Below are 25,247 nucleotides of genomic sequence, written 5' to 3'. Positions count from 1 at the left end.
CTCCCCAGACAGGCCCGTCATTACCACGAGAGGCTCAGGGGCAGTCCTAGGACTCAGGTGCTCACACCCCAGAGAGCGAGAGAAGGATCCAGAAGGGACAGGAACCCTCCTAGCTGGCCCCCTTCCCTAGGCAGAGTTATAGCACCCCTTCTCCACCGCCATCCCAGATAAACAGGCTCCTCCTCGCTGCCAGTCACTGCTATTCTGGGAGCGGAGTGACAGCTGAGGGGCAGGCAGCCCTGGACACACAGAGCAGCTGCCCAGGGCCCGGAGCAACTGGAGACTCCCAGAAATGCCTTTCTAGAGGGGGGGTGGGGAGAAGGGGACAAGAAAGCGCCTTCCCCTCCCTTGGCCTCTTCCATGCGTCCTGTCTGAAGACCCACGCACCCCCATCACATCACAGCGACCGTAGGTCAGCGTGGAACTGTGTGTGGGGTCAAGGCTGCCGTGATTACAGAAGCAGGCTGCCTCGTCTTCCGTGGAGGGTCCGGTGGGTTCATACCGCTCGCCTTTGGGTTAGTAGCTGAGCGCTTTAACCGCAGCGCCACCAGGGCTCCTTTCCACCGGCTACAACTCCCCAGATCCTCCTGCTGCCCTTGGCGCCAATTGGCCTTGCTTGCAGGAAGACCGCAGGGCGCGCGCGCTCCGTTTCCTGTGAGGGAGCTGTGTGCTTGGTTACATTTGCTGCTCCTTTGGGCTCCATCGGTGTCCCTCCGTCACCCCACCCGTCTGGTCGACCCGCCTCTCCCATCAGACTGGCAGCTCCCTGGGGCAGACTCTGTGTCCTCCATCAGACAGAAATCTCCTCCCAGGCCAGGCTGGGAGTTTCCTGCGACCCCCTTCTCACATCCAACTGGGAACCCTGCTCTTCAGCAGGGAGTCTTACTCAGGCTGTGCATTCACCTTCAGAGAGGGATCTCTGGGACAGAAATTGTTTCTGCTAAGAGACTGACTTCTCAAGGCAGATTCCTGAGGCTGTCTCCACTGGGGCTCAGGACTCTCTGGCCTCTCCGTGTCTCCAAGCCTGGGCTGTGAGTCACCTCCCAGAGGACAAGGACCCCAGCTTACAGTGTGGCTTCCCCGGCACAGGGCCTGGCAGACAGTCAGTGAGTGACCAGACACGCTTCCCGAATGAATGAATGAATGATATCTCCATCCGCCTCGCCACGCTCATTAGTTGTGTTGTTAGGTGCTGCTGCCAAGTCGGTTCTGACTCATAGTGACACCGAGTTCAACAGAACGGAACACTGCCCGGTCCTGCGCCCACCTCACAATTGTTCTTAGGTCTGAGCCCACTGCAACAACCACTGTGTCCATCCATCTTGTCCTGGGCCTTCCCCTTTGTCGCTGCCCCTCTACCAGGCCTGATGTCTTTCTCCAGGGGCCGGTCTCTCCTGACAACGTGTCCAAAGTTTGTGCAATGAAGCCTCACGCTGCTGGCCTCTCAGGAGCCTCTGGCTGTACTTCTTCTAAGACAGATGTGTTTGTTCTTTGGGGAGTCCATGGTTGTGCTGGTCTGGGTACGTTAGAGAAACAAATCCACAGAAACTCATGTATAAGAGAGTTTTATATAAAGGTTAAGTGCACATCAAGAAAACATCCCAACCCAGTGCCCCCCAAGCCCACAAGTCCAACATTAACCCATATGTCCAACACCAACCCACAAAGTCCTCCTCCATCTCACAAAACACACACAATGATGCCGACTGCAGGAGGAAAGCTGAATCAGTGAACGTGTAAACATCTCAGCGCTGGCAGGGGTCTCCCCACAGCTGCTCCAGCACCCAGGGCTGCATCGGGTTGGGTCATGTGGCTTCTCTGAAGCAGGGAACTGCTAAGGCAGCTGCACCCTGGTCCGACTATCAGAAAGCAAGGGACCGAGAACTCTAAAGGCAAGGCTCACTGAGCCATTTTACCTCCCACCCTTCAATTAACCCCACATGTGTTTATCAGCCAGGTTGGCCACAATAAACTAACTCAGTGGTACTTTCAATATTCTTCGCCAGCACAGTTTAAGTGCATCGATTGTGTAGCTGCAAGCTTCCTGCACCAGGGCTGGGAAAGGCCTAAAGAAAAAGCATCCGTTGCAGTTACCCACCCCAGCTTCGTGACTCTGGATGCCCCATGGCCTTGGACACGTTATTCTGCCCTGTTGAACAAAGGGCAACCTTGACACGTGTTCCATGAATGAATAAGTGGATGGATGGATGGATAGATGGTTGGATGGATGGATGGGTGGGTGGGTGGGTGGATGGATGGATGGATGGATGGGTGGGTGGGTGAGTGGGTGGATGGATGGATGGATGGATGGGTGGGTGGGTGGGTGGAAGGATGGATGGATGGGTGGATGGATGGATGGGTGGATGAGTGGGTGGATGGATGGATGGATGATGGATGGATGGATGGATGGATGGGTGGATGGATGGGTGGATGGATGGATGGATGAGCTGACCACCTTAATGGTGTCCCCAAGCCTCAGGCCCCTTTAAGGGTAAGCTCACTGTAGCAATGAGATCATATGATAAGGAACTCTGTCATTGGCAGAGAACCACACATCTGTGACTTTAAATTAAAACAATCCTAGATTAAGGAGGCCTGTTGGGGCAGTGGGAGCCCTGTTGGTGTAGTACTTAGGCATTGGGCTTATAACTGCAAGGTCAGCAGTTCTCAAGCACCAGCCAGCTTTCTACTCCTGTAAAGAGTTACAGCCTCGGAAACTCACAGGGGCAGTTCTGCCCTGCCCTATAGGGTCACTGTGAGTCAGCCTGGACTTGAGGCAGTGAATGAGGGAGAGGTAGGGCAGCAGCTAAGCACTTGATTGCTGACAGAGAGGTGGGAAGTTCAAACCCAGCAGCTGCTCCATGGGGAAAGCTGTGGCCCTCGCTGTGTTTCGTGTAGATCGACAACCGTGGAAATCCTGTAACATCATCGAACCAGAGGCAGTGGTCAGTGCCTTTGACAAATAGTATTGAGGTCTAATTCACATCCCATACACCCCGTAGTCCCGCTGCGTTAACACGAGTGGTACAACCGTCCCTGCGGTCAGTTCCGGCATACTTTGTCCCTTCTTGTGCTCAGGGTTACCTCCCCATTCCCCTCCCACCTCCCCTCCCACACCGCCAAGAAACCATGACTCGTTACTGTCTCTATAGATGGACCCCCTGGATTTCATGTTCTGGAAAACATACCAAAAAAGACCAACAACACTATCAAAATAAACCGGGGGGGCGGGGATCTCCATCAAGAAAAAAGCTGGAATAGTAAACACTAGGGCAAACTCAAGCTGGGTCCAAAGGGAGAGCAGGCGATCGGGTTTACATTTTACTCGACTGGCATCTGGCACAATCCAGTGCACAACACTCTGACAGCCAGGCTACTCACCCACTCAGCGACGACGGCAGAGGCTTGATCCCCGCGGGGCCTGCAAACAGATTGGGAAGAGCAACGGCTTCTCACTCTGCTTCTTGAATTCTGGCGGGATCGAGCATCGCACAAGCATTGCTTGCACCCTAAGGAGTCCCGGTGGTGCTGTGGCCGAGGTACCGGGCTGCGAGCAAATCGCAAGGTCAGGACTTCATCTCTGACCTCCTCTGGCTTCCTGTGGCCTGAGGCCGGGTCAGACATGCCTTCACCCCCCCATCTCTCCTGCCTCACCTACTCTGACAGCATCCATTCCACGCACGGCGCTCGGCTTCTGTGCCGGCCTTGATCATTCACTGCAATGGCGGCACAGAACTCACAGACAATACTCACGGTTATGGGGGCTCATTCGGGACGTTACTAGGTGACCACAAGTCAGGACCAGCAAACAGTAAGGAGATGGCCCGGGTTCACAGCGGCACCTCTCCTCAGCCAGCAGCCAAGTCTCTCTTCAGTCCTCAGGCTCTCAGCCCTGAGGTCCCTGGGCCTTTGCCTCCATGGTCCAGGAAGCCAGTCTGCCTGCCGCTCTGTCCCCCAATCCCATCGTCTGGGCCAGAGGAGGAGAAGGGGCCCCACAGCCTCTGTGCTGCTCCTGAGTGTCAGTGCCACAGGCCCAGGTGCATCTGGCCTCAGCAGCCTCCCCGCTGCAGACAGAGATCTTGGCCAGGCTCTCCCCAAGGGTCCTGTAGTTTCTCACTGTGTCCCAGCCAGGTCTCAGATGGATGGAACTGTGATTGCCTTTTAGCAGATCTCACCCCCGAGGAAAGTGAAAGCTGGTGTCTTAAGTCACACCCTTTGGTTTCATAGCATTTAAAGGATCCTTGGTGACAGTGGTTGGCTGCTAACTGTAAGGTCAGCAGTTCGAAACCACCAGCTGCTCAGAGGGAGAGAGATGAGGCTTTCTACTCCCATAGAGTTACAGTCTGAGAAACCAACATGGGCAGTTTTACCCTCATTCTACACTCAGGACTTGAACCTAAGTGTCCTGTGTTCTTCCGACTGGAAGAACAGTGTGATGCAGGCGTTAAGGGGACTGACCTTGGGGCTAGGCTGCTTGGCTGCCATTTCCCAGCTGTAGGCCTTTGAGTACGTTGGCTACCTTCCCTGGGCCTCAATTCCCTCTAAGAAGTAGTCCCTACTCCAGCAGCCCTGGTGGCTTAATGACCAGCTGGATTGCTGGTCACAAGGTCAGGAGTTTGAAACCAGCAATTGCACCAAGGAAGAAAGATGGAGCTGTCTACTCCTGTAAAGAGTCACTGTGCCAGAAACTCACAGGGGCAGTTCTACCCTGTCCCGTGGGGTCACTATGCGCTAGAGTTCAATAGCGTTGAATTTGAGAACACTGCCTCTAAGCAGACAGACATGGGGTGTGGCTTCACACCCTCTAAGTTCATAGCCGCATGTGTGGCATCACAGCCACACGCATGTAGCTCAGAACTTTAGTACACCCCATAAGGAGCTATGACTAGAAGGACCATGTTGACTGGTCATCGCTCACCAGCTGCCTGGTGAGCAAAAGAAAAGGCATTGTGTTCTCACAGAGGTTTACGGTCCCAGGATCCCTATGGGCAGTTCTACTCTGCTCTACAGGGTCGCTGGGAGTCAATGGCCCTGATGGCAATGGGTTTGGTTCTCTATGTACCAAGAATCGTACATGATAATGGCAGCAGAGAACACTTGTGTTCAGAATATGCTGAAGGATTAGTTCATGGATCTGTGGTTTCTGCGTGTGATGATGAATACCAGGATGCTTTTGGAAACACCTAACAGGGAAACATGCACTAATTTCGGAGCTGCTTCCTTGAAAAGGTGAATCCCGAAACCAAACCTAGTGCCATCGAGTGAATTCCAACTCATAGTGACCCTGTAGGACCGAGCGGAGCTGTCTCACGCGGCCCCCAAGGCTGTATGTCCTCAGGTGAGCAGACTGCTGCACATCTCTCCCACGAGCGAATGGTCAGGTGAGCAAAGAGCATAGAGCGTCCAGCACAGGTGCCTGGCAAGAGACTGAGTTCCCAAGGCAGGTTCATATTGAGAACCAGTGCTCAATATAAACTTGTTGAATGGATGAATGAATATTGAAGGCAAGACTTGAAGAATGGAAACCCGTTCCAGAAAAAGAAAAAAATCCATGTGCAAAGCATGGAGACAGGACAGGGCAGAGAGGAAGGGGGTGGAGAGGTCAGAAAGCCAGAGGCCATTATAAAGAGTTTGGGTTTTCCCTGCAAGTAAAGGGGAGGCTTTAGAAAGGCGAGTGTCCAAGTCTTCCCTCAATGCAAGAACACTTTGTTCTAACAAACCGGCATTCCATGATGCTCACCTTCCTGATAGGAGTGCTGAAGGCAAAGCGGATGAATAAGCAAATGTGGTGAAGAAAGCTGATGGTGCCCAGCTACCAAAAGACATAACATCTGGGGTCTTAAAGGCTTGAAGGTAAACAAGCGGCCATCTAGCTGAGAAGCAACAAAGCCCACATGGAAGATGCACACCAGCCTGTGTGATCACAAGGTGAAAATGGGATCAGATATCAGGCATCAAAGAACAAAAATCATATCATTGTGAATGAGGGAGAGTGCAGAGTGGGGACCCAAAGCCCATCTGTAGGCAACTGGACATCCCCTTACAGAAGGGTCTCGGGGAGGAGATGGGCCAGTCAGGGTGAAGTGTAGAAACAATGAAACATACGACTTTCCTCTAGTTCCTAAATGCTTCCTTCCCCCCAACTATCATGATCCCAATTCTACCTTACAAATCTGGCTGGACCAGAGGATGTACACTGGTACAGATAGGAACTGGAAACACAGGGAAACCAGGACACATGATCCCTTCAGGACCAGTAGTGAGAGTGGCGATACTGGGAGGGTGGAGGGAAGATGGGGTAGAAAGGGGAAACTGATTACAAGGATCTACATATAACTCCCTCCCTGGGGGACAGACAACAGAAACGTGGTGAAGGGCGACGTCGGCTAGTGTAAGACATGACAAAATAATAATAATTTATAAATTATCAAGGGTTTGTGAAAGAGAGGGAGGGGAGGGAGAGGAAATGAGGAGCTGATATCAAGAGCTCAAGTGGAAAGAGAATGTTTTAAGAATAATGATGGCAACAAATAATGTGCAAGTGTGCTTGACACAATGGATGGATGTATGGATTGTGGCAAGAGTTGTACGAGCCCCCAATAAAATGATTTTAAAAAAAGAAAGGAGAGAGTCAAAATAAAAAAAGGAGAGAGTCAAAGCAAATTTCATCTTGAAAATTCCACTCCAGCTTCAGTGTGGAGAATAGTTTGGGGGCGGCAAGAATGGAAACAGGAGAGGCTGTGGAGGCTGTTGTATTGGCCAAGCAGAGAATGACATTGACTCCGACGAACATGTGAACAAGTCCACCATGTGATCCTGTTAGGGAGGCAGGATTGACTGGGCGTGGCTGATGTGAGGGACATGAAAGGGGAGGATCCAGAATATGATCCCAGGAAGAGGCAGAGGCTTTTGCAAGCGAGCTCACGTTCCTTGCCTTCGGCTCTGGCTCCTTGTCTGTAACACGGGCTTGTCTGTAAGAAGTGGCATTGTGGGCTACGCGCTGGCCTCCTGACTGCACAGGCAGCAGTTGGAAACCACCTGCCGATCTGAAGTAGAAAGATGAGGCTCTCCACTCCCATAAAGATGGACCGTCTCAGAAACCCCCAGGGAAGTTCTTCTCTGTCCCACAGGGTCACCATGAGTCTGCATTGACTCGATGGCAGGGCGTTTTTGAGTTGAACTTGAGGCACGCAGAACAGCGCCTGCCATGTTGCTACCATCATCGTTCTCGATTTTTAGGGTTGGCAACTGTAGGAATGGTCTGCTTGTACACTCACCAAGTATTAACTGATCTGATGCATTAAAATGTTAATAACTTCTGCCCTCCACTCCATCATCTCTGGTCTTGGAACTCTCCCTTGCCGAGGGCACTGCTTCCTAGAGCCCTAGCCATGCAGGCCCGTCCCATTCCAGCACAGGCTGCGCTCCAGAAAGCAGCTCCCGCACAAATGAGATAGAGGCACAAGGTCAGAGACCACTCCGTGGAGGGCAGAGTTATTGTTACTTTTTAAAATGGATCGAGTCAGTTAACCCTTGAGACATACAAGGGCAAAGCATTGCTATAGCTATTCACGCGGTAAAGCGATGATGATGATGATTGATTGATTGATGATGATGATAGCCATGTTCAAGCATTGTTCCCTCTCTCATTTGGGAGGAAAAGACTTAAATTCTCAGAACCTGGGTTTCCGCATCTGTAAAATGGGGCAAGAATCTCTGTTTTGAAGAGCCAAAAGGTTGTACACGTCGAGCACTAGGAAGGATCGGTGGGGAGGCGGCCCTGTCCAGGTGGAGGGGAGACACCCTCCTGCCCCTCCTCGCCCCGCTTCCAGGAGCGGCCCGGCATTTGCCCTCCGAACCACCAGAGGGCAATGTCTCCGGTTGCGTCGCCCTCCCGTCCGCGGAGGCGGCGCTCTGTCCTGCCGGAACCGTTTCGCTCCACGTGGGACGCACGATGGCGGCGGCGGCGGCGGCGGCGGTGGGTGTGCGTGGATGGGGGCGGGGGTCCTGCAGCTGGGAGCTGGGCTCGGGGTCTCGGAGCACAGAGGGCGGCGGGGGGCTGACCCTCGCCCCCCGTGTCTGTACAGGACGCGGTGGCGGCGCACGACGTGCAGCGGCTGCTAGTACAGTTCCAGGATGAGGGCGGGCAGCTGCTGGGCGCCCCGTTCGACGTGCCGCTGGACATCACCCCGGACAAGCTGCAGCTCGTGTGCAACGCGCTGCTGGCCCAGGTGAGTGGCGGGTGAGGATGGGTCCGCGTCTGCTCCTCCGCGCGGGGGCCGGGCCGCCCCCACAGCAAAGGCTCCCGGGACCGGAGGGCTGGCGGCCCAGGTCCCCCACACACCGGCCACGACTCCCCAGTGTGGGCCCTGGGAAGTGCTTCCCACCCAGTCGGAAGGTGTATTCGACGAACGCGCCTTACCCGCTTACGTAAAGGTTGACTTAGCGCATCGCGTGCGTTGTCAGCATGGTCACGATTCCTCTGCCGTAGTTCCTGGGCCACATTCGTTTATCCGTTTCCAGCGGGGCCTGGCAGGGTAAAGCCACTTCCAAGCTGTTACACAGGCTAGCGAAGGTCCCGGGTGTGAACGATTTGTGCAAACTGCTAACCCCTAAAGGTTGGCGGATTGGACCCACCCACCCAGTGCATGTTGGAAGAAACGCCTGCTCAACTGAGTGCTTCTGAAAAGATGACCACCCAGACAGGCGTGGCACGGGCCTGGCAGCCCCCGCGCATGTGGATCGAGCATTAGAATCCAAACCGGTCAGACTCCAGGCCCACCCTCTTAACCTCTGAACAGTATTTCCCATCTCCGCATGCTGCTCTCAGAGCCTTTAAGCAGGCTAGTGGACCTGCTTTCAGCCAAGGGCCATTTCCATAATTGATAACATCATTCGTAGACCATGCAGAACTATCCACTTAGCCTGTCATATTTGGTCAAACCTGTAATTAACTCACTCCTTATGCGATGGCTGGAACGGCTTCTCAGTGAGGTGTGTGATGTTAGCGGGGATTGAGGATTTCATGGCCTTATGTGGCCTTGCTGCAAGGTCAGCAGTTCGAAACCACCAGCCACCCCTTGGGAGAAAGATGAGGCTTTCTATTCTCGTGAAGAGTTACAGGCTCGGAAACTCTCAGGGGCAATTCTACCCTGTCCTATAAGGTCATTATGCATCAGGATTGGCTCCATGGCAGTGAATTTAGGGTGTGTTGTTGTTTTGTATGGAGCCTGTGGGCCAGATGTTCCTGCCCCTGGCTTAGAGGGTAGGAATGCGTTACAACTATGGCTCCAGGACTCCCACCCCAGATTTAGGAACCAGATTCTGGGGGTGAACCAGGGGGGTTGCATTTCTTACCAGATTTCTCGATGATGCTTACGTATGATATAGCGCAGTGTGGCGCTTTCAGAAGCTGTACACTCACCCGAATCCCAGACATTCCTCGTTCCCGAAGAACACCAAACCGCCTGAGTCCCTTACCATTAGCAATTGGACATCGGGTCGGTTACTTCATCTCTCAAGTGGGAATATCAATGTCTGCTTGCACCGAGCTGCGAAAGTGCCCCATGGTCATTCTCAAGGTCCCCCTCGAGGAGGGGTCCCGTGCAGAGTGCAAATGAGTAGGACATTGCACCTTCCCGCAGCTCCGACCCCTCAGTCCTTAATGCTGCCCTTCGCCCTCCAGGAGGACCCCCTACCGCTGGCTTTCTACATCCAAGATGCTGAGATTGTCTCCTCGCTGGGGAAGACGCTGGAGTCCCAGGCTCTGGAGACAGAGAAAGTCCTGGACATCATCTATCAGCCCCAGGCTGTCTTCAGGGTTCGGGCTGTGACCCGCTGCACCAGCTCCTTGGAGGGTCACAGCGAGGCGGTCATTTCCGTGGCTTTCAGCCCCACGGGGAAGTAAGGACAGCGTGGCATTGGGGGGAGCGAGGAGGGGAGGGGTGGGGCTGGGGAATACAGCCTCTGGCTCAGGTGGGGAGGGAGAACCATCAGAGCTGGACCCCAAGAGCAGAGCCATGGGCTTTTCAGCCTTGAGTGGGTGGCTTCCCTGTGACCAGGGAGGTGTCCTCCTCAAAGGCCAAGGACTTCTGATCTGGGCTCCTCCCTGGACTTGATGTCAGGAGGTCTGGGCTGCACGCTTGGCTCGGCCCATTCATAGCTGTGTGACCAAGTCACGCAATCTTAGCTCCTTTGGCATGTGGGAAACCCTGACAGTAAGGAGCGCTTTCAAAGCTGCCTCTTACTGTAGCTCCTCCCTTAGGAAAGAAGAGGCGAGAAACAGAGTCCTGGGGTCAGGGGGAGGTCAAGGTCCAGTTCTGGCTTCTGTGTTCAGTAGACAAGCGAATGGGCAGGAGGGTGCACAGGGGCTGAGTTGGGGGGACGGGCCACCCAGCCCACCACTGCAGCCACCAAGCAGCCCCTCTCCCCTCAGGTACTTGGCCAGCGGCTCCGGGGACACCACCGTGCGCTTCTGGGACCTCAGCACCGAGACGCCACATTTCACGTGCAGGGGTCAGTATGCAGCCGGCCGGCCGGGGAAGGGGCTTTTGCACAGTGATGGGGGCTAATGCGCCCAGCTATGTCGTTCTTGAGGTGGCCCACAGCACAGTGCAGCCCCTTACTCTCTGGTGCATGCCAGCTTCTGCTGTGGGTCCCATCCTGGCTGGGCTGCGCCCTGGAGCTTAGCCACGCTTACAGCCTGCCTAGGAGGGGCCGGAGTCATGGAAGCGGTGGGTGGGAAGAAGCTGGTTGACAAAGGGCCAGGGTTACATCTGGTCTCCCAAGTTTTGTAAGAATCACTGATGGGCGGAGCTTGTTACGCTCGACCAGGCTGGGTACTCCCCAGAGAGGAGCTACCACCCATGGCAGTGAGCATGCGTTCGGCTTGAGGTCTGGGTGGGGCCTGGGGGTTTGCGTTTCTCACAAGCTCCTAGTGATGCTCCTGCTCTGGGCTGGGGACCACCGTTGGCATAGATGCTGCAAAGCACGGACTAGCTGGGTGGCCGTGTGCAGGGCACACATCCTCTGCCCCGGTGGTCCTTTGAGCTGTTGTGAGAAGGGCCTGGGAGGATGTGCGTGGGAAGACTCGCCCAGGCTCACGAGTGCTCCTGGGAAGGTGGTGTTGCCTGTGCTGCAGGGGCCAAGTGTGACAGAGCAACACGTCTGTGTGTCCCGGGCCATCCTGCGAACGTTGCTGCGTTGAGTCCACTGTTGCTCTTGTCCTTCACACGGTTACTTACCCAGCCATCATGCAGAGCACCCTGAGATCAGGCCACTGCCTGCGCTGGGGCTAACCACAGATGTGGTCCCTCCTTCCTCTCCCCCATCCCGTCTCTCAGGACACAGACACTGGGTCCTTAGCATCTCCTGGTCCCCAGACGGCAAGAAGCTGGCCTCCGGCTGCAAGAATGGCCAGGTAGACGGTGTCCTGGGTGACTAGACAGGGGCTGGGGGCCTCCTTTGCCAGGGGGTCACTTCCAGTGGGCTCTGGGGGGTGTGGGGTGGGTTAGGGAAATATTGGAAAAGCCCATCCTGTGTTTTCTCTTCTCCAGATTCTCCTCTGGGACCCGAGCACAGGGAAGCAGGAGGGCAGGCCTCTTGCCGGCCACAGCAAGTGGATCACGGGCCTGTGCTGGGAGCCTCTCCACGTGTACGGGAGCCATTAGGGCTGGGGTGGGGGCCATGTGCAGTGTCCACAGCTGCCCCCTCCTTGCCCGAGCCAGAGCAGCTGGCACTGGGGACTGTCTGCATTGCTGCTGGCAGGGGAGAGCCCCATGTCTTGGGTTAGGAGGCTCTGAGCTGGGAAGAGGAGGAGCCAGAGGAAAGAGGGGGCAGGCGTTACTGACTCGGAAGTGAGGCCCCATCTCCCTGCTCCCCACTAGGAACCCCGAGTGCCGCTACTTGGCCAGCAGCTCCAAGGACGGCAGCGTGCGGGTGTGGGACGCTACCGGGGGCCGCTGCGAGCGCATCCTCACCGGGCATACCCAATCGGTGACCTGCCTGCGGTGGGGAGGGGACGGGCTTCTCTACTCTGCCTCTCAGGACCGAACCATCAAAGTCTGGCGAGCTCACGACGTAAGACCCCGGGGGTTCTGGAGTGGGGCTGGGGAATGGCTGTCCTGGGCTGCTCCCAGGCCATGCGTGTCCATGGGCGCGCTCCAGGCTCCGGGGGGCGTGCTGCCGAGGGGAGAGCCAGTTCCTTACTGGCCTGTGGCCAGCGTCCGGTCCCCACAGCATGTTGCCAGACACTCATCTGTGGGGCCCATGGTTTACAGAGGAGGAGACTCGGGGCTAGTGGGTGGTCTGATTCAGATCGCAGCGAAGAGCCAGCCCCATGTCCCAGCTTCTGGCACTAAGCTGGGGGTGTGCGCCCCTGGAGTGGGGGAGAGAGAGAGAGAGAGAGAGAGAGTGTGTGACACTGACTGGCTGACCCCCTCTCACTCTTATCCAGGGTGTGCTCTGCCGGACGCTGCAAGGCCACGGCCACTGGGTGAACACGATGGCTCTCAGCACCGACTATGCTCTGCGCACTGGGGCCTTCGAGCCTGCCGAGGCCACGGTTAACGCCCAAGACCTCCGGGGGTCCTGTGAGTGAGCAGAGGGAGGGGTGGCTTGGGGAGCAGGGCCGCTGGTGGTGGCTGTTCTCATGCGCCTTGTTCCTCATCTCCGTCTCCCCCCTCCGGTCCCTGGACACAGTGCAGGAGCTGAAAGAGCGGGCCCTCGGCCGCTACAACCTCGTGCGGGTGCGTATGTGCAGGCCCTGGCTGGGCCTGGGCCTGGGCCTGAGCTGGCCCCCACAGCACTCACGACAGGCAGACACTCAGGACTGACAGCACCACCCCCGCCCCCTCAGGCCTAAGGCTCAAAGGACACAGAAAAGTAGTCTTTTTTCCTGTGCCACAAACAGCCCGTTCCCCTGGAAGCAGCCAGCACTGCCAGTGTCTCGTGTCCTGCCAGAGTGCTTAGATAAACACGTGCGTGCAGTGTGTGTACACGGGGCCCCCGTGGCAGCTCTTGGCTCCAGGGATCGATCGGCAGCCACACTGCAGCTGTCTCGTCCCACCCTCCTGGTTCCTAGTGTCTCGGGCTGCTTGCTACTGCTGGGCCCCTCCCACCACTGTCAGCTTCTCCCTCCCGTGTCTCCCTTTAGGCCCAGCAGGGTGCTGTGCACTGTAGCAGCAAGCTGCCTCGTCCTCTGGGTGGGCCACTACCACCTTGTTTATCTAGGCCCACCCCATCACCAGAGGGACTCCCCAAGGCTGCCCAGAGCTGCGCCACACCTGCCAGGCCGTGGTGCTGGTCGGGAAGGGATGTGCATTTGCTCCTGGGATCGGGCCCTCCTCTGAGGCCACGTCTCAGCCAGCATGCTTTCTGCCTTCCCAGGGCCAGGGCCCCGAGAGGCTGGTGTCTGGCTCCGATGACTTCACCCTCTTCCTGTGGTCCCCAGCAGAGGACAAGAAGCCCCTCGCGCGGATGACGGGACACCAGGCCCTCATCAACCAGGTCCTCTTCTCGCCCGACTCCCGCCTCGTCGCCAGCGCCTCCTTTGACAAGTCCATCAAGCTGTGGGACGGCCGGACCGGCAAGTGAGTGGGCGCCGGGGGTCAGGGTGGGGGCCCTGGGCCTTCTGAGCTCCCTTCCCTCCTGCAGCCGGAGCCTGGTAGGTATGCAGTGTCTCAGGCCACCCTAGCCCAGTCTGAGCCTGCCTGTAACAGGTCCCCGCGGGACGAGGCCACGCGCACTGGGGTGTGGTTAGGCCGGGGTGAGGCAAAGGTCTTGGCGGGATCCCTGACTAGAACTGAGGGCCGCTGGTTTTTGAGGGCCCACTAGGTGTGTGTCCCAGCCCTTTGAGATGGGAACGCAGTTCCTTATTTGAGCCAGGCCAGCCCGGAGCCCCAGCCCTGCTGGAGTCGGCCTGGGTCGGAGCCAGGCCTGAGATCCTGTACAATGTCACATGCAGCCAAGGTTGAGAGCCACGGCGCTGGGCTGGGGGACCCCTCGGTCAGCATGTGGAGCTCCCACTTCCTCGTCCCCGGCTCAGGTACCTGGCTTCCCTGCGGGGCCACGTGGCTGCCGTGTACCAGATTGCGTGGTCGGCTGACAGCCGGCTGCTGGTCAGTGGCAGCAGTGACAGTACGCTCAAGGTGTGGGACGTGAAGGCCCAGAAGCTGGCTGCAGACCTCCCTGGGCATGCCGACGAGGTACGTATGTCCTGGCTCCCTGGGGTGGGGAGTGGAGGAGCAGGGATGGCCCCGGTCAGAAGCCTGGCCTGCCTCCTGGCCTCTCCCCTGACCCTGTCCCCTCCTCGTCGGTTTAGGTCTATGCTGTTGACTGGAGTCCAGATGGTCAGAGAGTAGCCAGCGGCGGGAAGGACAAATGCCTCCGGATGTGAGTGGGGTGACAGGAGTGGGGGTGGGACTGTGGGCAGGGAGGGGGGTGCTGGGCTCTCTTGCCCTAGAGTTGGTTGCTCTTGCCCCCTTTTCCTTCCGTCGGAGCATCCTGGGGGACTGTGGTGCCCAGACTGGCCTGAGGCAGGGGTGGAGCAATTCTGTCCGTAGGCAGCTAGGTGGCCTGGGTTGGGGGGGGGGCTACAGGTCTAGACCAGGACTTTCACAGAGCGGCTGTTAGCTCGAGTTCAAGTGTTGGTTGTGCTTCTCTGTACAATATCGGGGTGCACGGTGGTTAGTGACCTGCTTCTTGGGAGTTGTCAAAGCTCAGCACTGTTGGGGGATCCACAGTGGGAGGGAGCATGCACTTTGGGACTGAAGCTGTGTGGACCTACCTGGAAGGCTGGCCACTGTCCCTGGACGGCCCTGGTGGGCTTCGGGGGGTCTCAGCTGAGGAGGGCAATAACTGTGCAGCCTGAGTTTGGGGGGTTAGGATCTTGCTGGATGTGGGGGGACCCATGGGTCCCTCTGCAGAAGGCTCCTGGGATTATTTGGCAGCTCCCCTTTCTCTTTGGGAGGCCATGCCCCCATCCTGACTCTCTGCCCTTCTCCACAGATGGAGGCGATGAAAGCCCCACAGTTCCCTCTGACCTGCACCTGCCTACCCTGGCCGTTCACACGCCTTTGTCCCCAGAGAGAATGAGGTGTCCTGCTGTCCCGGACAAGCCCCAGTGGGGACACCCACAGCTCCCAGCCTGGACTGCCCAGAGCCCTGGGAGTTTGTCACTGAGCTCAGCTCCCACCGTTCCCTGCACTACTGCTGCTGGTGGGCAGGGGGTGCTGGCAGCATGGCTGGCTGGGCCTTCTTTCTCACGAGCGCTTTAGCATTGGAGGCGATTCTGGATGAAATAAATAACTTATATTTTGTATATTCTGGTTGTAACTCTGTCCTGGAATCCCAGGGCTTAACTAAGGGTTGTGCTGAATCTGTTTCGCCCCCTCTGCTCTGGGGTACACCACCACCACACTGACCATGACCTGGAGGGTGCACCGCCACAGTCCAGCAGATGAGCTAAGAGGCCCTGGCTGGAGTGAATGGGCTACAGGTGGTCATCTACAGCCGTGAGGCCCTGTGTAGTCACCCATGCCTGTTTTCCCTAGCTGGAGTGGGCATCAGGAAGCTCCGTCACTCACCAAAGGCCTCTGGGCTGAAGGGCGCAGCTACAGGTGTCCTGGGTCTCACCGACTTCTGTTGGGCGGTGCAGCGCCCTGCGCTGGGCCCTTGGGATGGAAAGGCCTGGAGAACTGATAGCGGGGGCGGTGCTGCCGGTGTGTGTGTGTGTATGTGTGTCACGGTCTCCATCCAACAACGGAATCAGGCTGAACTTCTAAAGCGCCCTTGCCTGAACTGTCCGGAGCCCCGGCAGTCTGAAATATGATCGCCCCCCATCCCATCAGCGCTCAGGGGTTTACGGATCACCTCACTGCTGTAGCTCTTGAATTTCCACCTTAAACAGGAGGCCGTCTCATCTCCCATGGCTTAAATGATTTCCCCAAAATCCCTAAAGTGCCGTCATGCCCTCTGACACTCAACAGAGTGGCCTTGAGTTGGGATTGAATCAAGGGTGACTGGTCGTGGCGATGCCCAGTGAGATCAAGCTAGGAGTGGCCTCTGACCTCGTCCACTTGACCGTGTTCGCGTTGCCGGCACTAGGCTGCACACCGCCCAGCACTGCCGACTGCCCCAGTGGGCCGGTGTCTCAGCCTGTGTGTGTCAGGCTACCTCTCGGGGGAAGAGTGATCCTGGCAGGGTGGCTAGCTGGTTTCGACAGCATCCGCCTGCTGGCCACTCTAGTTTCCCACCTTCCCACCCACCTGGACTCGATCCTGGCAGCAGGAGGAAGATGGGTGGTCGTATCTGGCCCCGCTAAGACTGTTCACAGAATGAAGCAAAATTCAGGGGGTCCTGGGTGACCTGCCATTCTTTAACAAGGAACCTGGAAGAGGGGACACAGGGAGACTCGCAGCTATGGGCAGTGACTGGGCCTGGCTAGCCTGAGATGCCCCCGGGTGAGCAGAGCTTCCCGCTGGCCTTGGCCCAGGGGTGGAGTGGCAGTAGCCCTGCTGCCTGGACCTGGGCTGGCAGGCTGGGCAGTGGTTCCCTCGAGTGACACCTGATGCTGATGGTACGTCTCATGGTTCTGGTTCCTGAGGGTCGTGGGCCAGAACTGAAGATAACCAGAGGGCTTCCTGGGCCCTCTCTCTTAGTAGGGAAATAGGTATTCAAGATCCTCCAGCTTCCGCAGCTCATTGTGCCCGACCGTCACAGTTTTCCGCTGTGGCTCCCGGCGCTGCACGGTGATCTGGATGGGGTTGTTCTCTGGGAAGCTGTTCAAGTCCGAGGCCACAGTTGCGAACTGAAACAAAGCCAGAACATCCTGAGAATCTCTTCCCAGACCTAGACCTGGCTCACTTTGTCTGGCTTGTCTGCTACAATGGGATCTTGGATAGCCTCTTCCCCCCATTCATCGACCCAGAAAACAGGTCCAGGAGAGGTCTCTGACTTGCTCACAACTGGCTGACAGGTGAAGGCCTCACTGCCCTGGAGTCAGTGCTGACTCATAGTGACCCTCTGGGTTTCTGAGACTGAACTGCCCAGGGAAGCAGAAAGCACAGTTGTTCTCGCGTTCATTGATGGAGGAAGGACTCAGATGTCTCTCCTGCCAGCTATGAAGGTTCCACACTATCTGAACTCAGGCCTCTTGCCCCCTGTGCCCACCCCACACCTAGGCTGGGCTGTTCCCTTCTTCCACCTTTAGCCTCTTACCTCCCGTCTCCCTCGATGCCCTTGGCATCCTGGTCTACACAGGATTATTGGTACTGAGGTGGGGAATCCCAGAGAGGGCGGGCTCTGGAAGCTAGACATTATGATGCTGTGTTCCTAGTGGGTCCCGGGTTGATCCTTAAACCTCCCTGCAGAGAGCCTAGAATTGAGCTGCCCCACCCCACCCCTCAACCAAGGAGAAAAGCTAGCTAGGGAGGGCTTAGGAGTGTTCGCCAGCTCCCTGGTAATTGCCCTTCCGTCCTGCCCCCCTCTTCTCCCCGGGCTCACTTTGTACGGCCTGCACCACTTCCCCACCCCAGCTGTGTTGGCCGCGCGGACAGTGAGGCAGTAGCTGGTGTTAGGCTTCAGTTCCATTAGCTTGACCGTGGTGCCCAAGATCTTGTTGAAGATCCAAGGGCGATTCTTGGTCTTGGGCAGCTCATTGTCCTTTATCTTGATCACCTCCTGCAGCAGGACCTGGTAGAAGCTGACCTGCTGCTTGCCCAAGGCATAAGTCCAGGAGATCTGGGGGAAGAGAGCACCAGGCATTCTCAGGCCTGGCCTGGCCTACCCCATTGCCCACCCAAGTTCAGGGTGCCTCCACTGTCACCCTGCCCCTGCTGGAGCTGAAGCAAGTCTGGCGGGAGGGGTCAGGCTCTACCACTGGGTGGACCCACTTGGCCGAGAGGATGTGCTGTGTTCTCCTCCCCAGGCAGCCTTCCCTTCGACCTTAGGGTAGTGCGCCCCAGTCCAGCTCTCCTAGGGATGCTAGGGTCTACACCAGTTGAGAGGGACTTCAGAGGTCACCTTGTGCACCTCACTCATTGCAGATGATCTTAAAGGCCCAGAGAGAGTCAGTGATTTTCCCAGGGCCACATAGCAATTAAGGAGCAGAGCCAAGATTCAAACCAGCCCCCAAATCTATAACCTGCATACGTACAAGATGGCAACATACATACAAGTGTGCTTAATACAGTCGAATGAGGGATTATCAAGATTTGTTAGAGCCTTCCCCCAATAAAATGATTAATAAAAACAAACAAAAATAACCTCTACACCGCACCACAGCTAAGCCAAACTAACTCTTATTGCTGTCAGGTCCATTGACTGGACAGGACAGGACAGAACTGCCCTGTAGGGTTTCCAGGGCTGTTACTAGGGGAGCTGAGTGCTTCCAGGATAAATTGACCGACAGATCTGAACTGCTGGCCTTTGGGTAGCAGCCACACACTCCAGCCAGTGCCCGACCAAGGCGCCTTTGCGCTACAACTCACTGCCATCGAGTCGATTCTGATTCACAGCGACCCTCTGGGGCAGGGTAGAAGGCCCCTGTGGGTCTCTGAGACTGTGACTCTTTATGGGAGTAGACAGCCGCGTCTTTCTCCTGAGGAGCACCTGGAGGTTTTAAACTGCTGCCCAAACCTGGCTAAGCATCCCAGGGAGCTTTTCCAGCACCTGGGCCCTCTGTCCCTCGTCTGGTCCCTATATCTTGTTTCTCTGTCTAGGCCCATGGTACTCACACTATGGGCATTGATCAAAGTCAAGTGGCTGCGGACACCCACAGTTGCTGATCCAGCAGGCCCCAGGTGGGAGCCGGGAATGTGTCTTTCCAACAAGCTGCTGTGTGATGCTGACACAGGTGGTGTGGTCCCTGGTCCCCAGAGATTCGGAACCAACAGGTGGGGCCCGGCACTGGGGCAGCTCCATCTTCAATAAGATTCTCGGATGAGTCTCGGATGCTCTGAGAATCCCTGTCCCTTCCCAAAGCGGGGAACAAACATCCCAGGGACTGACCATGCTCAGAGGGACACTGCCCAACAATGGGGCTCCCAGGCTTCTCCTCCGACAGATACAGCTCCAGGTACATCTCCGCTTTCCGCGGAGCTCCTATTGCAAACCGAACGATCCAGAGCAGCCCAACAGTGGAGAGGCTCCATGCAAGGCCCCCAGGGGAGCTCTGCTCTCTGACCCAAGACAGTGCTGCTCAAAGGGCAATGTGGACCCGCAGCACCAGCCTCTCTGGACCACGCGTGAGACATGCTCACTCTCGAGCACCCCAGCCCTGGGAATGAGAACCTCGGGGGAGGCGGCCCTCCCAGGAAGGTGGGTTTTAGCAAGATGCTCAGGTGATCTGTGGCCAGGTGACGGTGTGAGCAGCACCCGAGATCAAGGAAGGTCCCCCTTGCTGGCACGAGCGCCTCCACAGACAATCCTCTCGCCACGTTCGACAACCTCTGTCCCAGCTTAGACGGCACCAGAACCACCAAGCTGAGTCCTGCAGCTGGGGCACACCTTCCTTTGCCCCTGACTTCCCGCTGGCCCTGGACCTGAACTTTCCCTGGGGCCCCGAGCCCTTTCTATCTGCCTTGGAGCCCTAGGGATCTGCCCCCGCCCGCTTACTAAACCATGGAGGTTCCGACGACGCAGGCAGGGAGCATCTTCACCCTCCCCACAGAGCGGCTCAGTGCCAGGCAGTGGCCAGGGCGCGTCCAGCAGGCCTTTGCTGAGTGCGCGAGCAAGGGACACCCACCACAGCTGTGGAGTCACTGACGGTGTGCTCACAGATGAAGGGGGCTTCCGGAACCTCCACGACCACGGTGGATTCTGAGGGCGTTGAGGAGGTGTCTGTGTCCACCTCGGGGTTGTCCAGGTCCAGCAGGGCCCCGGGGGCCACTTGGGTCTGAGATTGGTGTGGGCAGATAGCCAGCTCCCGTTTGTCTTCTTTCTTGGTCAGAGAGGACAGGCTGAGTCGGTTCAGCTCGCCCTCCAGCATGCCTGCGAAGAAGCTGCTGGTGGGCTGGGTGACGGTCAGCTTGATGGGGTTCAGCAAGGACGACGAGATGGGGGAGATGCTGGTGTCGTCCGAGCTGCATTCTGAATCCTCCGCTGGCACTGGCTTCCTGGAACAGGAGAGGGGCACAGGGAGCCAGGTTAGCCTGGTGAAGGACTCCGCCGCCCCCCTCCCCCAAGGCATCCTGGGCCTGACTCCCCAGCACCCCCAGCTGCTTCTGGTTAGCTCAGAACAGCTTTGTTGTTCCGCAGCAGCCCCTCAAACCCACCAGGGTGCTTCCTGGAAATGCAGATTCCTGGTCCCCAGGGCTCCCCCCCCCAGATTCAGAGTCAACAGGTTTGGGATGTGATCACATACTCAGATGCCTCGAATGCAAATACACCAAGATTTGAGAACCCCGGCGAACGCTTTAAGTCCCTCCTCTAGGGGCTTCAAAAAGTTCTGGAAAAATTCCATGACTTTTTAATTCCATTTTCCCCTGAACTCTTTGAAGGCTCCTCCCTGGTATATTAGGATTTTTCAGAGTTGCTTATATGTGTGATGATTTGAATATTAAGTCCATTAATAAAGGTCTACAGAAATTAAATATGGCTTATGTAAATGGACATACATAAACAGAAAATGACTCAGTACTTTATAACAATCAATAAACTATAATGTGTGAATTATGTTTTAAAAAACGATACTTACAAAGCTACAAGTGTACATCCACAGAAAAACATGAGAAATACACGTGTGTACGTGTGCCTACGTGTAAATGAAAAGGTAATTCACCATCCTTTATAATTTTTGAACTTTTATTAAGATGTCATGTCTCGGGGGGAGCGGGGAGGGAGGGGAATAAAATGAGGAGCTGATACCTAGAGCTTAAGTAGAAAGCAAACATTCTGAGAGTGATGAGGGCAACAAATGTACAAATGTGCTTGACATCAGTGATAAGGGTTGTATGAGTCCCCAATAAAATACTTTAAAATAAAAGTCCCTCCTGTAGGGCGAGGCCCAACCCCCTCAGAAGATGCCCACAGGGACCCATGGGGGTGTAGAGACACCTATAGGAAGAGAGCAATTAAGCTCATTTGGAATTTATGAAACGCTTCAAACATCTACCAAGATATCACGAATAATATATTTACTCCCCATTCAGCTTAAGAATTAAAACCAGATTGGTAAATTAAAGCACCCCCCCCCCACCACCCATGTGCTTCTCTCTCCCCACTGTTTCTCGTCCTCCTGCCCAGAAACACATTCCAATCCATCCAAATGTTGTGCGCTTACTGTTCCCCACGTGAGTCTAGAGGTTTGTTGCATATGCATGTCATCCCTAGGCAAGATCTAGCACTATTTTGCATGTTGCCAAGCATTGTGGAGATGCTATTATTCAGCGCAGAGCCATGCAACTCACTTTCCTATCGCTCGACCCGTGTAGCTTAGCTCCATCTATATTGACAGATATTCGTTTGAACTGTTGTGTGGTTTTCCCGTCGCGCAGATATTTGCGTTGCTTTCGATCCCCTACTGTCACAAAGAAAAACCTGTACACATTACTCCCTCTCTAAACATCAAAGCCCCAAAAGTTGAGCGATCCAATCGCTTTCTACTTTTTCTATTTACTTAAGATTCTTTTCTTTTTATTAAGATTCGTAAGAGAGTTAAAGCTAAAACATCTAGTTTACTTAGGTGGTTAAGTCGCTTTCTACCTTGACCCAAAATGAAAATGGCATTTTATGTGGCAACCTAACATGCAGCCTCGTCTAACTGCCCCTACATTGAGAATGTAGGCTCGCACGTGTGGTTAAACCTATAGTTGTATCATATATACTCGGGTGTACGTAACATATGCACAGACAGTGAACACAAACATTTTGCTAATTGTCTATGTGCCATGTGTGCGGGAACTTTCTCTTCTAGTTTCTTTTCATCGTACTGGTCTCTGCAACCGAAAATCATTTCTTGACCCCTCTAAGGAGTCAACATCCACAGTGTAAAGAGCAAGTTTCAGAGGGCACTCAGGCCCGGGAGGGTCAAGAACCTTGCCCCGATCACACAGGAGCTGGTGGCAGGACTGGAACTAGACCAGATGTCCTGACCTCTAGGCTTCTCCCCAAGTCACGTGGTGCCCTTCGGCCTCCAGCTCTTTCTGCCCCTCTCTGGCTGCCTTGCCAGGCCCCACCATGCTACACCTGGATCTCTGATCCCAGCCAGCCTCAGGCTTCATGGGGGATCCTGTAGGCCCATCAATCTCCTCTTAAGAAATCTCGCTCAGCCTATCCCCTACACCTGTCCATGGTGGACATTTGGAATCAACGGTCCCCCTGCACAGATCTTTTGTTGACTGGAGGTTTGGGCATTGATGTCATTCCTACTTGATTGTCCTAGTGAATCTCCGGATTGGAACCACTTATTGGAAATGCTGGTACTGAAGGCAGTGGGTCCTGGGCAATCCACCAGAGGGTGACTCCTTCTGACCCCCCAGCAGCCTTACCGGATGGCGCAAGCCTTCATTTCCAAACAAGGCAAGGCTCTCCGATGCGCATTACCTTGTCTAACCCCTTGAACCGAGTAGGCAGTAGAGATGACTTGGCCTTGAGCTCAAGCTTTCCCTTGCGGGCCTTGATGTGGCCTCTAAGCACCCAGCACCTTCACCAGATCTGTAGGGAGCGGACGCCCCTCCTCACCCTTTCACAGACGCAAGGCCAGCTACAGAATCTGCGAGACTCCTTGCAAAGCAAAAGCGCATGGCCCCCTTTTTAAAAGCTTAAGGATTTCAAGAAAGAGAAGGGCATTATGCCAAGTGTGGAGCCCTTAAGCCCCCGGACAGGCCACACACTCAGGAAACAGGCCCCCAGGCCCCTATCACCCACCCTCCGCTTCACTTGAGAACGCCATTTTTTTTAATTCAGCTGAAATACCATCCCCCCAAGAAGCCTCCGTGAGCCCCTAAAGCTAAGCACCCTGCTGTTTGCTCACGGTGGGCTACGCAGCAGCACCACGTGCCTTCCTTCTCCTTGCTGTCTGGTCCTCCCCCCCACCAGACTGGAGCTCCAGCTCAGCGTCCCGGAAACCAACAGGCCAAGCACCTCACAGGTCCTCAGAGAGTTTTGTGAAATGAAGCACAGGGGACTAGAAGCATGGAGGGGGCCCTGGAAGACATGTTGTGCAGGTGACAGCACCCATGCAGACATTTGTGGGTGGGGCTGGGATGGGTGAAGAGCAGGGTCGGGCAAAGGGGAGGAGGAGCCCCATCAACACATCTCTGAGCAATCCAGGAAGGTTTCCTGGAGTAGGCACTCTACACGTTCGGGAATATACAGACACGTCCAACCCTGCCTATGTCCTCTTGCCTGGGAGTCCAGGACCTGGGATGTGAAGGTCAAGTCACTCTGCCCACCCCTCCACCCCCACCCCCAGCCTTTGAAGAGGAGGGAAGGGACCAGACTGGGGGGTCTTACGGTACATTGATGGTATCTTCCTCCATGAATTTAACCAAACTGCCCCTTGAGGAAAGTGGGAGTCCTTTGTTAGTGACGATCCGGTTCATGGACTTGGGGTTGTGAAAGTCAGTCTGCCTTTGCTCGAGTACATTCAGAATATTGCGGTTTTCCTTTTTCACCATGGCCTCCTCCCCATCTCCCACTTGATGGAGCGCCTTTGATGCCATCTGGTTTGCTTGGGACCACGGCTGTCACGGCGCAGGACAACCAAGTTGTCAGGAAGCAGAGAGAAGCTGTGGCTACAGAGGACCAGCCCTTGGTTGGGGTGGGACAGGGGTGCAGGGAGCTGACTTCACAATCCTTGGCCAGTGTAACAATTAGAGGCTGCCCCCCCCCTGGATGGGGCCACCCCTGCTGCGGGGCCTGTGAGACCAAGGCCTAGGGTGGAGCCAGTGGAAGGACTGTGTGGCCTCTTTGGCCCTTCCAGTTCGAGCAGTCTTCTTGTGGAGCGACCCTGCCATCTCATCTCTGCAGAGCTCGGCCTGGGTCACACCTGGGCCCTCCAGAGCTGCTCTAGGAAGGAGGAGAAGGCAGACTGGGCAGGGAGGGAGGCAGCTGACGCCCAGAGAGGGGGTCTGTAGTGTGGGGGACTTTGTTGTGGATGCTGAAGCTGTAGAATCAGAGGTTCCCAATGTTAATTGGCCTGCTTCCACCTTTTCAGGAATCCCCCCCCAAAATCCAGTGTGCCCCACCCCCCTGGTATCTACCTGCTTGAAGCCAACAGATACGTGATCACAATGAACCCACAGTCCACTACATATGACAAAGGTGTGCTAGCACCCGCGGGGTATCGCCCACTTTGGGAAATCCTGCTCTCTACTCTGCAATCCTGGGCTCTCCACACGGATGGTGACTAATATGCCCAGCTGGCCCCCAGTTACATCCTCGCAGGTTAGATTGCTAGAACCCTAAATGTGCCCCACTGCCCCCTTGCTTCCCAGTGCCTTTATGGACTGAGTGACATCGGTGGGTACCGCAGAGGGCCATGAAGAGCACCTTATTTCTGCTCCCCAAGAAACGACTATGACCATGGGTAAGCGTGTGAACCATTCGGGGCTGGAGGGGCGGGAGGGGCAGAGTTAACCAACACTGGCCTTGCACTTTCGCGCAGGCAGGGCCAGCTGTGGACTTGCTAGCACCCCCCATGGCCTCATTTGTGAAACCGGAAGAAGGGAGAGCCTAACTCAGGCCAGAGCACGCAGAGTCGGCTCATTTCTTCCAAGGCACAAGCACAATGGGCCGCCACGGAGTCGATCGGTGGAGACTCTATAGGGAGGGGGAGGGGAGCACTGTCCCCCTGGGGTGCCTGTAAATCTTTAGGGGAGCAGGCAGCAGCTGCCGACCTTGTGGGCTATGCCACCAGGGCCAGTGGGACCAGCAAGCCCCATGGAAAGCCCAAGCCGCGCTGCGTGCGCGTCTTACACACCGAGTTCGTGGGAAAATGGAGACGGAAAGGGGCCTCCCTATCGGCTACAAATGACCCGATTTACCTATTCGATGCCTTCCCCATCGTCTGTCTTTCCCTCGCCAAGGGGCTGGTCTCTCTTGTTTAACTTTTTGGGCCACGCACCCAGCATCTAGGCCGGGGGCTCTTCGGTAGCGGGGAGGGGGATGGGGAGGGGGGAGGACCAGCGGGAAACAGAGGGGCGTGGGTGAGTGCCGCGCGGTGCCGGGCGGTGCGCGCAGGCCGTCGTGCGATGCGTGGGCGGCCCGAGGCGGAGGCACCCGAGGGCGCAGCGGCCGGCAGGTGG

At 56.1% G+C, this 25,247-nt stretch overlaps 3 protein-coding genes across 4 annotated transcripts in view; 1 reads left to right on the top strand and 2 right to left on the bottom strand.

Annotated features, from left to right (window-relative positions):
- Positions 1-8,862, bottom strand: part of UNC45B (unc-45 myosin chaperone B) — a 41,969-nt gene extending 33,107 nt beyond the window's left edge. Inside the window, exons 1-3 of the mRNA XM_075561406.1 lie at positions 3,754-8,862; positions 3,382-3,421; positions 388-1,516 (exon numbers count right to left, since the gene is read on the bottom strand). Of these exons, the coding sequence (XP_075417521.1) occupies positions 388-393 (6 nt within the window). The 5' untranslated portion in view covers positions 394-1,516; positions 3,382-3,421; positions 3,754-8,862. The remainder of the gene's footprint in view (positions 1-387; positions 1,517-3,381; positions 3,422-3,753) is intronic.
- Positions 7,931-15,319, top strand: NLE1 (notchless homolog 1). Its single transcript, XM_075561401.1, has 13 exons — positions 7,931-7,978; positions 8,088-8,231; positions 9,686-9,903; positions 10,436-10,515; positions 11,343-11,419; positions 11,556-11,653; positions 11,886-12,078; positions 12,455-12,590; positions 12,700-12,746; positions 13,387-13,589; positions 14,045-14,204; positions 14,321-14,391; positions 15,007-15,319. The coding sequence occupies exons 1-13, from the start codon at positions 7,955-7,957 to the stop codon at positions 15,017-15,019; spliced, it is 1,464 nt and encodes a 487-aa protein (XP_075417516.1). The 5' UTR covers positions 7,931-7,954; the 3' UTR covers positions 15,020-15,319.
- Positions 15,307-25,087, bottom strand: FNDC8 (fibronectin type III domain containing 8). Of its 2 annotated transcripts, none has more exons than XM_075561403.1 (4): positions 24,987-25,087; positions 19,745-20,114; positions 17,503-17,739; positions 15,307-16,807 (listed from the first exon to the last, which is right to left on the bottom strand). In XM_075561403.1, the coding sequence occupies exons 1-4, from the start codon at positions 25,004-25,006 to the stop codon at positions 16,655-16,657; spliced, it is 780 nt and encodes a 259-aa protein (XP_075417518.1). In that variant the 5' UTR covers positions 25,007-25,087; the 3' UTR covers positions 15,307-16,654. The 2 variants fall into 2 exon arrangements, with proteins under 2 accessions (XP_075417518.1, XP_075417520.1); XM_075561405.1 differs by lacking the exon at positions 24,987-25,087 and adding an exon at positions 23,455-23,735.
- Positions 25,088-25,247: the final 160 nt, after the last annotated feature.

Source organism: Tenrec ecaudatus, chromosome 10 (genome assembly GCF_050624435.1).
Source record: "Tenrec ecaudatus isolate mTenEca1 chromosome 10, mTenEca1.hap1, whole genome shotgun sequence".
Lineage (NCBI taxonomy): Eukaryota > Metazoa > Chordata > Mammalia > Afrosoricida > Tenrecidae > Tenrec > Tenrec ecaudatus.
The sequence above is the reverse complement of the archived record's forward strand: the minus strand, read 5'-3'. Positions and strand labels throughout refer to the sequence as shown.